This window comes from Microtus pennsylvanicus, chromosome 3, assembly GCF_037038515.1.
Source record: "Microtus pennsylvanicus isolate mMicPen1 chromosome 3, mMicPen1.hap1, whole genome shotgun sequence".
In the NCBI taxonomy this organism is placed as follows: Eukaryota; Metazoa; Chordata; class Mammalia; order Rodentia; family Cricetidae; genus Microtus; species Microtus pennsylvanicus.
The window spans coordinates 98,167,141-98,179,239 of record NC_134581.1 but is presented as its reverse complement, the minus strand read 5'-3'; the positions used below and the strand labels follow the sequence as shown (position 1 = coordinate 98,179,239).

Sequence of the window (12,099 nt, the reverse complement as noted above, 5' to 3'; positions counted from 1 at the left end):
GCTCAGTGTTGGGAAGCTTACTTAGCATGCGTGGGACCCATGTTCAATCCCCAGTGCTGAGTGGAAGAGAGGAAGAAAAAGACAGAACCAGCAACAAACCAAAGACAGAGATAGACAGAGCCCTTAGAGCCAGCTCTTCTAGGCAAGGATCAAGACATGCCTGTGACCGTGTGCTCCTGTGACCGTGTGCTCCTCTGTCTGTGTGCTCCTGTGACCTGGGGCTTGTGTGCTTTATGCTTGCTGTGTGTCTGGGGCGGGGGTGGGAGCTGAGGCAGCATACTTCACAGATCAGTGTAACGGTGCTGAGGATGTATGTGTGCTTGTGTGCAGAATGCCAATCACACCGTGATCTCAAAGTGTGTCCGTGTGTGTGTGTGCGTGCGCGTGCAAGAATAGAGTATGAAAGTGGGAATACCGTATAGGATTCTTTGTGTCAGGGTTGAGCTGTGTGTGTGTGTATGGAATGAAAGTCTGAAAAGGGAATATATGCAAAATGGCATAGTGTGTGTGTGTGTGTGTGTGTGTGTGTACGGGCACAGGGTGTAGGGGTGCCCAGCTGTGTGTGTGGGTGTACCGGGGGATGTTGTTGGAGCTGTTTTCTGTCCCCAGAGGGAAAGAGTAAGCCCAGGAAATCACAGTTCCGCCCTGTCCCTGGGTCTCCAGGCAACTGTACCACTTTGAAGTTACTAGGAGACAAGGTTTCCAGGGAAACCTAGGCTTGAGTGATAGCTCTAGAGCCAAGTCTGGGTGAAGAGACTGGCTGTGCAATCAGAATCTTGGTTCTCATTAATTCTTCCTTCATTCAGTGATTTAACAAGAATTGCAGTTCTTGGGACTAGAGAGATTTGGCTCAGTGGTTAAGAGCACAGACCCAAGTTTAATTTCCAGCACCCAAATGGCAGATAATAGCTGTCTGTAATTCCCAGATCTGACACCCTCACACAGACATACACGCACACAAAACGCCAATGTACATAAAATAAATAAATTATTTTAAAAAACTTGCAGTTCTCCAGTGTACTCAGCAGATGCTCATGAAGAAGCCTTCAAGGCCCTCAACCTATTAGCACATCTGTCCTCTACAGTATCTCTCCCAATGCCAATAGAAGCAAGCATTAAGAAGGTCCCAGGCCAAGAAGAAAGTCAGATGAGGGGTGTCTTCAAGAGCCCTCAGAGGGAGCGTGGGAGAGGGCTCAGCATGTCAAGTGCTAGCAGTGCAGGCAGGAGCACCGTGGAAACACCAGACAAAGTATGAGTGTCGTCAGGGCAGGGCTGTGATGACCTTGGACGTGGACTCAGGACGAACCCTGAAGCTCTTGGGCCAACCAGTCTAACCTACACAGCAGTGAACAAAATACACTACCTCAAATGAGATGGTAAGCGAGGACTGACCTCCACACCTGCACACACACACACACACACACATAGAAATTTTTAAAACTTAAAACGGAAATCAGGGTCAGTGAGATGACTGAGGGTTCTTGTACCAATCCTGAAGACCTTTCATCCTGGGGAACCCACATGGAAGGAGAGAAAGAACTGCACCCCATTCCACAAGTTGTCCTTGAACACTGGGTCATCGGAGTACGTACACACACACAGCAACTAAATCAATGTAACAAACCCCTCATTGAGGCTAGGGATGCAGCACAATTTGTAGAGTGCTTGCTTGGCAGGTACAAAACCCTGAGTTTGATTCCTGCCTTAGTTCCAGACAAGTGTAAAATGAAAAAGAAAAAAAAACACACAAACCAAAAAACAAACAAACAAAAAAACTATGAGTTCCCATCTGCAGCCCATACAAACCACATTCTCATATTGAAGCATGCAAAGCCAAACAAACAGCTGTCCTTTTCCGCCTATGAACAGTCCTTCGGTGACATTTAGCTAATATTCATGCCAACACACTGCAGTGATCACAAAGACTCAGAATACTCGCTTTACAAATGGGCAAGCTGAGGTTAAGAATCTGGTTTTTATTATTATTTATTTTTAAGACAGGTGCTCATGTAGCTCAGGCTGGCCGAAAACTTCAATATGTAGCTAAGGGTGACCTATATATTTTTTTAAGATTTACTTTTATGGGGGGGGGGTGGCGGAGAGCATGTAAATATGTGTGCCTCGTGCCCGCGGTCAGAAGAGGGCGTGGGATCCCCTGAAACGGTTGTTAGTCACCTTGTGGGTACTGGAAACTGAACTCAGCCACCCTCCCCGGCTCCGGCCTAGAAGCTGGGCAGCACATTGGCACCCTCGACCTTCCTTCTAATCTGATCGCGCGGCTTTCGGCGGCCGATTCCCTCAAGCCCCAGCTTCCTCCACGGATCTCTCAAGCCCCAGCTTCCTCCACGTTCCGTGTTTTGACCGTTTACGACAGCTCCAGCGACCGACAGTGAAGCTGTGAACTGTAGCCAATGAGGCATCGGTGTGGGCGGGCCCGGGATGAGAGCGCAGCCCTGATTGGTCAGCGGTACTTGGCAAATGGCGGAGGCGCTGAGGCGGGTGCTGGATGCGGGCAGCGCGGCTAGGCCCGAGGGGGATGGAGTTAGCGGGCCACCGTTGCTGCTGCTAGGCGCTCCGCGTTCCGCGCAGACATCGCTGCTGTTTGCAGCCGCCCTCGAGGCGGCAGGGGAAGGCCGCGGGCCTGTCCTCTTCCTGACACGAAGGCCACTTCAGAGCCTGCCGCTCAATACACCCGCAGCGCGGGAACCCTGGCGGCTCCAGGTAACCGGAGGGCGCGGCCTGGAACGTGTCACCCAATGGCAGGATAGGCTGCGCATGAGTGGCAGGTCGGCAGGCCAATGGCACGACAGAAAACCTATGCGGAAGAGGAGGGTGGAGGACTCGGAGTAGCCAAGTGTGGCAATAGCAGTGCGGGTTTAGTTAAAATTGAATGAAAGACCATCGTTAGCGAGCGTGGGCGCCCAGGAGGAGCGGTCAGGGTAGAAACCTTGGTCTAAACACTCCTCCTTCCTCTCCCTCCCCCTTCTCTCCCTCCTCTCCTCCCCTCTCTCTTCTCTCCTCTCTCCCCTCTTCCCTCTCCCCTCTCCTCTCTCTCATCTCCCCTCTCCCTCCCCCTTCTATCTCCCCCTCTGATTCGGAGTTTCCTTAGTATCAAGCCATCCTGCTACATAACGAGCTTTCAATCATCCTGGGTAACATGAGCCATGATACATGCTGGACAAAGGCAAGTGACAGAAGGGCAAAGGCTGCTGGTGCTTCATCCTGAACTTTGTGTATGGGGCGTGAGAGCCTCGACTGGGAAAGAATAGAAGAGCCATGGCAGCCATAGTATGGCATCTTGGCCTCCTATATTAAATATTGCCTTTTCCTGTCTTCTAGAAGGTTCGATTCCAGTACCCATCCTCAGTTCCAGAGCTTCTCCAGCTGCTAGCCTCTGCCCATGAGGCCCCAGGGCCTGCCCCGTCCCTTCTACTGCTGGACGGCCTGGAAGACTATCTAGCAGAAGATTCAGGGACCCAGGAAGCCGCCTACTTGGCTGCATTGCTTCTGGATACTGTTGCCTACTTTAGCCACCATCTTGGAGCCAGTGGCAGCTGCGGGCTTGTGGTGGCCCTTGAGACCCAAAAAGAAGCCGATGGTGATGTCCCACATCTGACATTGCTTCAGCGGTATTTTCCTGCACAGTGCTGGCTGCAGCCAGATGCCCTAGGCTTGGGACAGCAGTACTGCCTTCGAGCCAGCCTGGCGTCAGGCCCGCTGAGCCCCAGGATGGAGTGGTCAGTGACTTTCTTACCCAGTGGAGAGATGAAGATCACCCCATGGCCTACCCAGGCTTCTAAGCCCTGCTCAGATAGAAAAGGTTCTAGTGCTAGAAGCCAGTCATTAACTTTGGCATGTGACAACCTCTCTGGTCCTCAGTGTCCCTTGGATAGAACACTGACTTCGGGGACAGGTGCAGAGTCAAAGACCTGAACAGTGTAGGTTTTCTTTTATAGACTAGCATTGTTGAGAGCTGGTGAGATGGCTCAGTAGGGAAGGGACCTTGCCAACCTGCATGATGGCCTGACTTTGATTCCTGGGACCCACATGGTTGGAGTCTAGAGCTGACTCCTGCAGGTTGTCTTCTGACCTCCAGTTTTGGGTGGTGACACACACACGCCCTCCACACTAATAATAATAAATAAATAACAAACCCTTCTAAATAAATAAATATAGTCAGCTGGAGCTTCCTTTGCCCACTGGCTGTCATTGATGAGATTCAGCCACGTTTCCTAGTTCATTTCTTTACCTGTTGCTTTCTTTTCCCAGACAGGACCTTGTGTAGCTCAGGCTAGGCTCAGACTAAATAAATACTTAGCAGAGGCTATCCTTGAACTTCTGATCCTCCAGCCCCATCTCTTGAGGGCAGGGCCTATGGCGTGTTCTCATATACTTGACTCCTCTTGCCTATTCCATGGGTGCCTGTATCCGTTACCTCTGTGTCTCTGCTTACATACTGTCGGGATTAAACATACACATGCCCTTGCACATGTGTGTAGGGTGTACGGCTGGGAGTGGACTCACTCCACATAGAGTATAGGACATACATTTTTAATGCCATTAAACTGAATTTGAGCATGGTTATATGCAAAATGGTAGGCCCAGCTTTGGGACGTAGGTGTAGGAGGTCACTGTGTAAGGTTGTCCTAAGCCACTCTGGCATACACTAGACCCTGTCTCAGAAGAACCCAAATGGGCCAGGCTGTTAATCCTAGTGTGTTTAATGCCAGCCTAGTTTCAATGGACTGTTCAGGCCACCCAGGGCTATATAGTGAGACCCTGTCTCAAAGGCAAAACAAAAAAACTAGGGAGCTGGAGAGAGGGCTTGGTGGTTAAGAATTCTCCCACAGAATGCCGATTCCTATCAGATGCAACATTTGCAACTACAGCTCCATGGGATCTGATGCCCTCTTCTGGTCTCCTTGGACATTGGGCAAGAAGTGGTGAACATACGTACATATAAGCAGAATGCTCATACACATGAAATTAAAGTATGTAGGGTCCAGGTCTACCCTTGTTCCTGGGGTGCATCTTGAGGACAGTTTTTGGTCAGCTAACTAAAGCATTCTGTTTGTTTCTGTGCTCCCCCGTCCCACTTGGTGATTAGCTGTAGGGCATTGTTGACTTCATCTTTGGCATGGTAATTTTCCATCTGCCTGGGCAGAAATCCTTGTGCAGCAGCTAGGTATATAAGGATTTTCCCAAGGTTGAATAAAGGGCATTCAGCTGATCTCCTTTTGAATGACCCAGGTCTCTTTGTGTGTTCTTTCAATCTCCAGGCCCTTGCCCGACTCGCGTAAGGTATAGTGGCGTGCGAACTGTACCGAGGGTGTAACACAAAATCGGGTGTTACAAAAGTATATAAAAATCTTAAAAACAGACTGAAGAGATGGCTCAGAGGGTAAGAGCACTGGCTGCTCTTCCAGAGGTCCCGAGTTCAATTCCCAGCACCCACATGGTGGCTCACAACCATCTGTAATGAGACCTGGTGCCTTCCTCATCAGCAGTACATTGTATGCTTACTAAATAAATAAATAAAATTTAAAAACAAAACAAATCAATCCTGAAGGTAAGCTCGGGACTCAGGGTGTTGTAAAGGGGGGGTGGGTGGGTGAATAATTCATCCTGTAACGGGAGCTCCTTAAGCTTGGGAAGTAAACAACTCAAAGGCTTCGGAAAGACCCTGGAACTCTCAGACAAGCTGAGCTGCTTAGAAAGGATGCTCTCTAACCTGTGGAACTGTCTGCAGCTGTGCAGGGTGCTCCAGGCTTCCAGTGCTGGGGTGGGCTTTGCTGGTGCAGCTGTCCGAGTCACTTCTACTCCTGCAAGTAACCCCTCACCCACATGTGCAGGAATGCACATAACTCCAGTAACACTCATTGGGTCACCAAACTGGACTCGGTGGCACGCGTGCTTGGATCTGTTTTTCTATCTGGGTGAGTAGATGTTGGTTTGTGCCCCCCAGGAGCAGTGTGGATGCGGCACTAAGTCTCAGGTGGCTCGTATTGGCAGCTAGGGAGCATGCCCTGACTGTTGTGGTCCCTCTTCATGTTTGCCAGATCCACAATTTCAATCTTAGCACCAAGACTTTAGCTATGCTTTCCCATGGTCTAGGTCCAGGGAATGTTGGGGTTTGAAGTTTTTACAGAGGCTGTGGCAGAGCACATAGTGACTGCACATGTGTGAAGCTCAAGTTCAGTTCCCAGCACCACGTTATCTTGGTATGGTGGAACAAGCCTGGAGTCTGAGCACTCAGGAAGTAGAAGCAGGAGCGTCACAAGTTCAAGGTCACCTTCAGCTACCACATCTCAACTAAAATATGGGCTAGCAAGAGAATTCAGAGTAAAAGCATTTCCCATGCCAGTCTAGGAACATGAGTCCCACATCCCTGGAAGTCACGTAAGAAACAAAAAACCTGGTTGTGGTGTGTGGTCTGATGGAGCAATCCAAAAACAAGATGGGGGCAGAGGTCAGAGGAGCAACCAGAAGCACAGACAACCAGCCCGGGCCATGAAGCATGGCAGGAACAAGGCGGGGGGAGGGAGTCGACTCCATCCATGAGTTACACACACAAATCAGATGAGAGTGGTAGAAAAATCGATATGTATATATTTCTATGTACAGACAGACCACTGCCCATCTTGACATTGCAAGGCTGTTGCTTCCTGGACAGGATGGGCTGGGCAGAAGACTGAGGTCAGCTGTGACTTAAAGTATGGTCTTCAACCCTGTTCAAGAAGTTGTGGGCTTGGGATCTTGTAGGCTGGCGTCCTAGGAGCAGGCCACGTAGCTGGGGTGCAGAGGCTCTGGGTCCGGGACAAGGCTATTCTCATAGGGGTGGGAGTAGGGGCCATCAGATGCGTCCCCATGGACTCCCTGGGAACTCCCCGAACTGTAATCTGTTGAGATGCCCGAATCAGACACCACAAGGTACAGGTACTTCAGGTGAGGTGGAGTGGGAGGCAGCTCAGGAGGTAGCGCCCGAGGGCAGAGGCGCTGGGAGTTGGGGTCCAGGATGGTGTACTCAAAACTGGAAGGTGAAGTGCCCTCTGGCCTGGGCTTTGAGGCCAACTCAGAGGGGCAGGAAGATGCTTCCGAGCCTTCATCCATAGTCACTGGGTCCACACTGTCCCCAGATCCCGAGAGGTCCTCACTGCATGGGCTCCGGGGCAGCAACCACTCATCCAGTACCAGGTAGGTGTCCTGGGCATGCTCACTGCCCCCTGGCTCCAGTAAGGGCCCCTTGTCATCTGCCCGTGGCTCCCCTGCCTGTGTTACCCCCCAGCAGCGCTCTGAGAGGACTTCTAGGTGGGCAGGTGGGTCCTCCGGGAAGGAGTTGCTTGGGCTCCACCACAGACAGCCGTCCTGCTGTAACAGCCACAGCTGGGAAGAGAGCACCCTCCTGCTCAGAGGCCTGGGCTTGGCATGCAGTAGCAGGGCAGCCCCAGGAGCGGAGAAGACAAACAGGTCACCTACCTGGAAGTTACCCTTGTGAGTAGTGAAGAGACCCTCAAACTCACTCTCTGGGCTTGGGATGCCAGGCCAGATCTTCTGCTTCAGAGTCCTGTTGAAGTCAGAAACAAGTCCATGGATGTGTGCTCTCGGGTCCCCCCACTACAGTGATGCCAAGGTTCCTGCAGGGGGGGAGGTCCTACAAAAGGGTGTCTAGGATAGTTTTGAAGGATGCAAAGGAGTTCAGTGCAGGCTCCCTCACACCCGTCATCTCTCCTTTCCATAGGCTGAGGGTGGAATCCCCGGAACCACCAAAACGCGTGCGTGCGTGCGTAAGTGCGTGTGTGCTTGCACGATTCCCAACGAAGTAAATACCCAGGGCCATGAAGGGCTGGCAGGATGTGTACTTTCTGGAAAAGTAGGACAAGCAAAGTTTTGAGTGCACTGGGAATTATAAATACCGCAGCACGTAATTATAAATACGCAGCATGGTCAGGTCATTAAAGCCACTGGGCTTAAATCTCTTCCATTAACTGTCTGGTTGTTTTGACAAGGTTGACTACATCGGGAAATGGGACCCACAAAAGAATGCGGGAAGGAGCCATCGCTGAGGTCAAGAGAACTCTAGCAGGTGACCGAGAGAAAGGAAGTTCAAGAGTCTGGGTGTGGTCTGGCTTGTACTCTATCACTGATAACGGGGTGACTCTAGGCCAGTGCTCACCCCTCAGCCTGCTTTCCCTAGAGAGAGATCTGACTTTAGCTCGGGTTGGGGGCTCACCGGCGGTGGGACAGCAGTGCCAACACTGCCAGCAGCATCGAGATGAGAACGAGGATGAGAGACAGCGTCAGGATGAGAGGGTCCAGGTCTGGGAGACAGGAAGGAGGTCAGGGAGGTTTGCCGGGTGTTTGGCCCACCTCGTTCTTCTCTCCGAGGAACTGGAGCCTCACCGCTAGCGGTCAGCAGCGACGCGGGCTCAGACCAGGCGCTCCAGAAGCCGCTGAAGCTCGGCTCGGCCATGCGCGCTCGAACAGCGAAGGTGTAGCGCGTCCCGCCCCTCAGGTTGCTCAGTACACACTCAGTGCGTCCTTCCAGGACCTCCACCTAGGGTTCGGTGGAGCCAGAAATTTCACCAACTAGCGCCCAGTGAGAAGATGTGGGAGCTTGCACGGAGGCATCTAGTCAGCACCCTAATAATGGGAACGGTACTTGGGGGGCACTCAAGTAACGGTATCACTGACAAGGCCCATTTTTTGGCTCAAGGCAAATCAGATCAAGGACCCCCAAAGCCAAGAGCTGACTCTGAGCCATATAAAGGAAGAGCCAGGCACCTCACAGAGACCCTTGACATCTGAGGATGTGAACTAGGTTGTGAGCGGGGCTGAGGCCCGAGAGAAGCCTGAGCAAAGTGCGAGTCGGGGGGGGGGGGGGAGTGGGCGTGAGCTAACGTGAGCACCAATTAGGTATGGTGCCGCTCAGGGGACCCTAGTGGTAAAACGAGAAAGACTCAGAAAAGTTGTTCTCTGATCTCCTCAAGGGCACAGTGGCGAGCATGCACCCAGCACAGAAAAGAGAGCAATTAAAAAATAGCGATGGTTGGGGCTGGAGAGATGGCTCAGAGGTAAAGAGTACTGACTGCTCTTCCAGAGGTCCTGAGTTCACAAGTAGACAGAACCCTGTATAATATTTATAGTAAAAAAATCTTAAAAAACACAAACAGCGATGGGGACCCAAAAGAGTGGTATTTTGGGCCAGGACGCAGGGAGGTTGAATGGACTCTCACCCTTTGCGTGGCCCCTGCCCTGTTGCCTGCAGACACGTCCACCTCGTAACGGATGTGGGTGGTCATAGGTGCCCCAGGAGGTGGCAACCAGCGCAGCACCACGTGGCTGCCCTCCTCTGCCCGGCGCGCCAGCAGTCCCGCAGGGGCGTCCAGGAGCACTGCAGAAAATGAAGCAAATCGGGTAGGCAGGGACACAGCCCAGCCTCCACCCTGACCGATGTCGCTCCCATCTCCTCTCACCTACCAACTTCATTGATATGGATGATGCGGTGGTAGCGAGGAGATCCGGAGGCCGCCGTCACGCGTAGCTCCAGTGGCACGAAGCTCGACGTGTCCGCTGTCGGCAGTGAACACCAGAAACGCACGGAGCCGCGGACTGTGGGTGCCTGGTGCAGGCGACATGACTTACGTGACTCACCCCTGTGCGACCGGAGAAACCGAGAAGAAAAGATTGGACAAGCAGGGAGGGCAGGAGATGACTGGAGAGGTTTTGATTTCTTTTGCTCAGATAGTGGAGACCACATTGGAGCGCCCCAATTCCAATGTGATGGACCGTTGATGGAGAATTATTCCAACCCCGGCCACCAGGGGGAGCCCTCCGCCCATTTTCCCCACCCCCACCCCCGCCTGTCACCCTTAACCAAGACTTCAGACCGGTGGAGACATTCCAGGTTATGACATTCAGGAAATTTTGCTGCCCCGAACCCCGCCTTAGGTCACCTAGTCCTGGGAGACTCACTCGAGCTGGTAAGAGAAGCTGTAGTTGAAGCCCATCCCGGAGCTCGCCGCTTCCTCCCAGAAACACACCAAGTCCTCCAACCGCTGGGTGAAGCACAGAAGTTCTTCGGAGCCCCGGGATGCCAGCAGGGCCGCTAGGGAGGGGGGTTGCCATGGAGCGGGGAGGTGGGTGGTGGTCAGGGAAGTCGAAGTCTGTACTCCACAGTCCCCTAACCCTCCCTCCTATCGCCTGTGCAGACACGATAATTGTAGTGCCCCGCCCTCTTCTCCAAGAGGGCCTTCGAGGGGTCTTGCAGAAGTGGCACCTCTAGAACTCGCAGTAGCGACGCCGCCTGCTTTGTCCCAACCCCGTGCACACGCCCACTCACCCTGCAAGTTGAGCGGTGCTGGCCCCGCCCTAGCGCGCGTGTGTGCAGAGTACTGGCCTCCTATCGGTCCCCGCAGGCACCCGGTTGCCCCCCGATAGCGCCAACCGTGTCCCCCGCCCCCCTTCCTCCTCCTAGCAAGAAGTGGAAGAGATCTAGCACCATACGCCGCGCCAAACCGTGTTTACAGTCGCCTGCAGACGGGTCCTGTTCTCCCACCACCTTATCCACTTTCCAGGGCCACTGTGAGTTTGATCACTTCCAACTAGGAGCTCTGACCTACTCTGCCCTTCCGAATTCTACCACGTCTCAGAGTCCCTCAAAACACAAAACAGAGCCAAAGGGGTTGGTTAACCTGTCACCCCAGTAGTTGAGAGGTGGAGGAAGGAGAATCAAGTTCAACCTCAGTTACATAGTGAATTTGAGGGCAGCCTGAGCTACCATAAGACCCTGCTTCAAAAACAAAACAAAACAAAAACAGCACAGGCAGGGTGACACTTGCCTTTAATCCTAGCAGTTCAAGGCCAGCCTGGTCTACCTTCTGAGATCCTGTTTCAAACAGCTAAAACAATCTTAAGCCCTTCTAAGACTTTTCCCCCTGGGCATGGCTCAAGGGTCAAGACATTGACATGCCTCATCAGGTTCAGAAACCATTTTGACTGTAGGATCCATCTGGGGGTTCAGAGGACGTGGATGTGTGGCCCCTGAGACCCAAGCTGGAAATTCAGGCGGTAGCATTGCCCTCTACGACTTAATGAGGGGGTACCCATGTATAGCTCTTACCTTTGCTCTCAAACTTGGGATCCGGGAGGCTGGGTGAGGGAGCCCAGGCTGCACCAGCAAGTAGGAGACAGAGGGGGCCAACCCGCGGCCAGAGGGGCACTCTGAGGTGGTCCATGATGCAGCCCCAGTTTCAGGAAGCCCAGGGCTCCAGCCCCTCCGTGTCCCCCCCTCCCCTCCCCTTTCCTCTTTCCCCTTTCCCCCAGTCCACAGCTGGGTCAGCAGCAGCTGCCGGACACAGCTGACCAGGAGCTTCCAAGTGGCAGCTCCCTCCAGGGGGCGGGGCCAGCACGCAGTCGGGGACAGATAAGCCACAGGCCTCCGGAGGGAACAGGGGCCCTCTTGGGCACAGCCGCCGCCACAACCAGTGTAGGGGGGTGGGGCAGACAGCAGGGTTTTGTTTCGGGGGAGGGGGTTGGTGGTTCCTAATGTGGTCATGGACAGGAGACTTACCTTCTTCATGTCTAGTCAGGGCGTTTGTAAAAATGGCCTCAGTAGGACACAGATGGAAGCTGTGTTGTTGCACTAGGCGGTACCTCTTCCCCAGTCCTTTTCGAAATAAAAATCCTAAAGACGACTACCAACTGGACGTGTGAGCGTGACCAGGCCGTGCAGTCTGACAAACAACATGCTATGGTGTTTTCTGTTTGTGGATTACACCGATTTGGGAGTAGATCATTATGATTTTAAAAATCGTAAACATTTATTTATCATGTGCGTGTGTGCACACACGCGTGTGTGCATGCGTGCGTGCATGCCCCGATGCACTAGGGAACATATGGAGGGCACAGGACAACTTTGGGAGCCAGCCCTCTCCTACCATGTGGTTCCCAGCATTGGGGCTTAGGTCTCACCAGCCCGTTTTTTTTTTTCCTGAAACGGGGTCTTATTGTACCCCAAGCTGACTTCAAATTCACTGTATGAATCACTAAGGATGATCTTGAACTTCTGTCCTCCTGCCTCCACTTCCTTCATGTTGGGGT

At 52.8% G+C, this 12,099-nt stretch overlaps 2 protein-coding genes across 2 annotated transcripts; one reads left to right on the top strand and one right to left on the bottom strand.

Moving 5' to 3' along the window:
- The first annotated feature begins 2,478 nt into the window (after nucleotides 1-2,478).
- On the top strand, nucleotides 2,479-5,524 carry Swsap1 (SWIM-type zinc finger 7 associated protein 1). Its single transcript, XM_075966557.1, has 2 exons — nucleotides 2,479-2,721; nucleotides 3,340-5,524. Exons 1-2 carry the CDS (start codon nucleotides 2,479-2,481, stop codon nucleotides 3,931-3,933), a joined length of 837 nt encoding a protein of 278 aa, XP_075822672.1. The 3' UTR covers nucleotides 3,934-5,524.
- Nucleotides 5,525-6,630: 1,106 nt separating this feature from the next.
- Nucleotides 6,631-11,259, bottom strand: Epor (erythropoietin receptor). Its single transcript, XM_075967963.1, has 8 exons — nucleotides 11,120-11,259; nucleotides 9,973-10,105; nucleotides 9,478-9,653; nucleotides 9,234-9,391; nucleotides 8,401-8,554; nucleotides 8,231-8,318; nucleotides 7,477-7,564; nucleotides 6,631-7,383 (listed from the first exon to the last, which is right to left on the bottom strand). The coding sequence occupies exons 1-8, from the start codon at nucleotides 11,232-11,234 to the stop codon at nucleotides 6,772-6,774; spliced, it is 1,524 nt and encodes a 507-aa protein (XP_075824078.1). The 5' UTR covers nucleotides 11,235-11,259; the 3' UTR covers nucleotides 6,631-6,771.
- Nucleotides 11,260-12,099: the final 840 nt, after the last annotated feature.

Excerpts from the sequence above, each read along its gene's own strand:
- Swsap1 (XM_075966557.1), top strand. The coding sequence starts at position 2,479 with ATGGCGGAGGCGCTGAGGCGGGTGCTGGATGCGGGCAGCGCGGCTAGG. Across the intron at positions 2,722-3,339 it reads GGGAACCCTGGCGGCTCCAG|AAGGTTCGATTCCAGTACCC; the intron begins GTAACCGGAGGG and ends CCTGTCTTCTAG.
- Epor (XM_075967963.1), bottom strand. The coding sequence starts at position 11,234 with ATGGACCACCTCAGAGTGCCCCTCTGGCCGCGGGTTGGCCCCCTCTGT. Across the intron at positions 7,565-8,230 it reads GCACTGCTGTCCCACCGCCG|GACTCTGAAGCAGAAGATCT; the intron begins GTGAGCCCCCAA and ends TGACTTCAACAG. Across the intron at positions 7,384-7,476 it reads CTCACAAGGGTAACTTCCAG|CTGTGGCTGTTACAGCAGGA; the intron begins GTAGGTGACCTG and ends CTCTCTTCCCAG.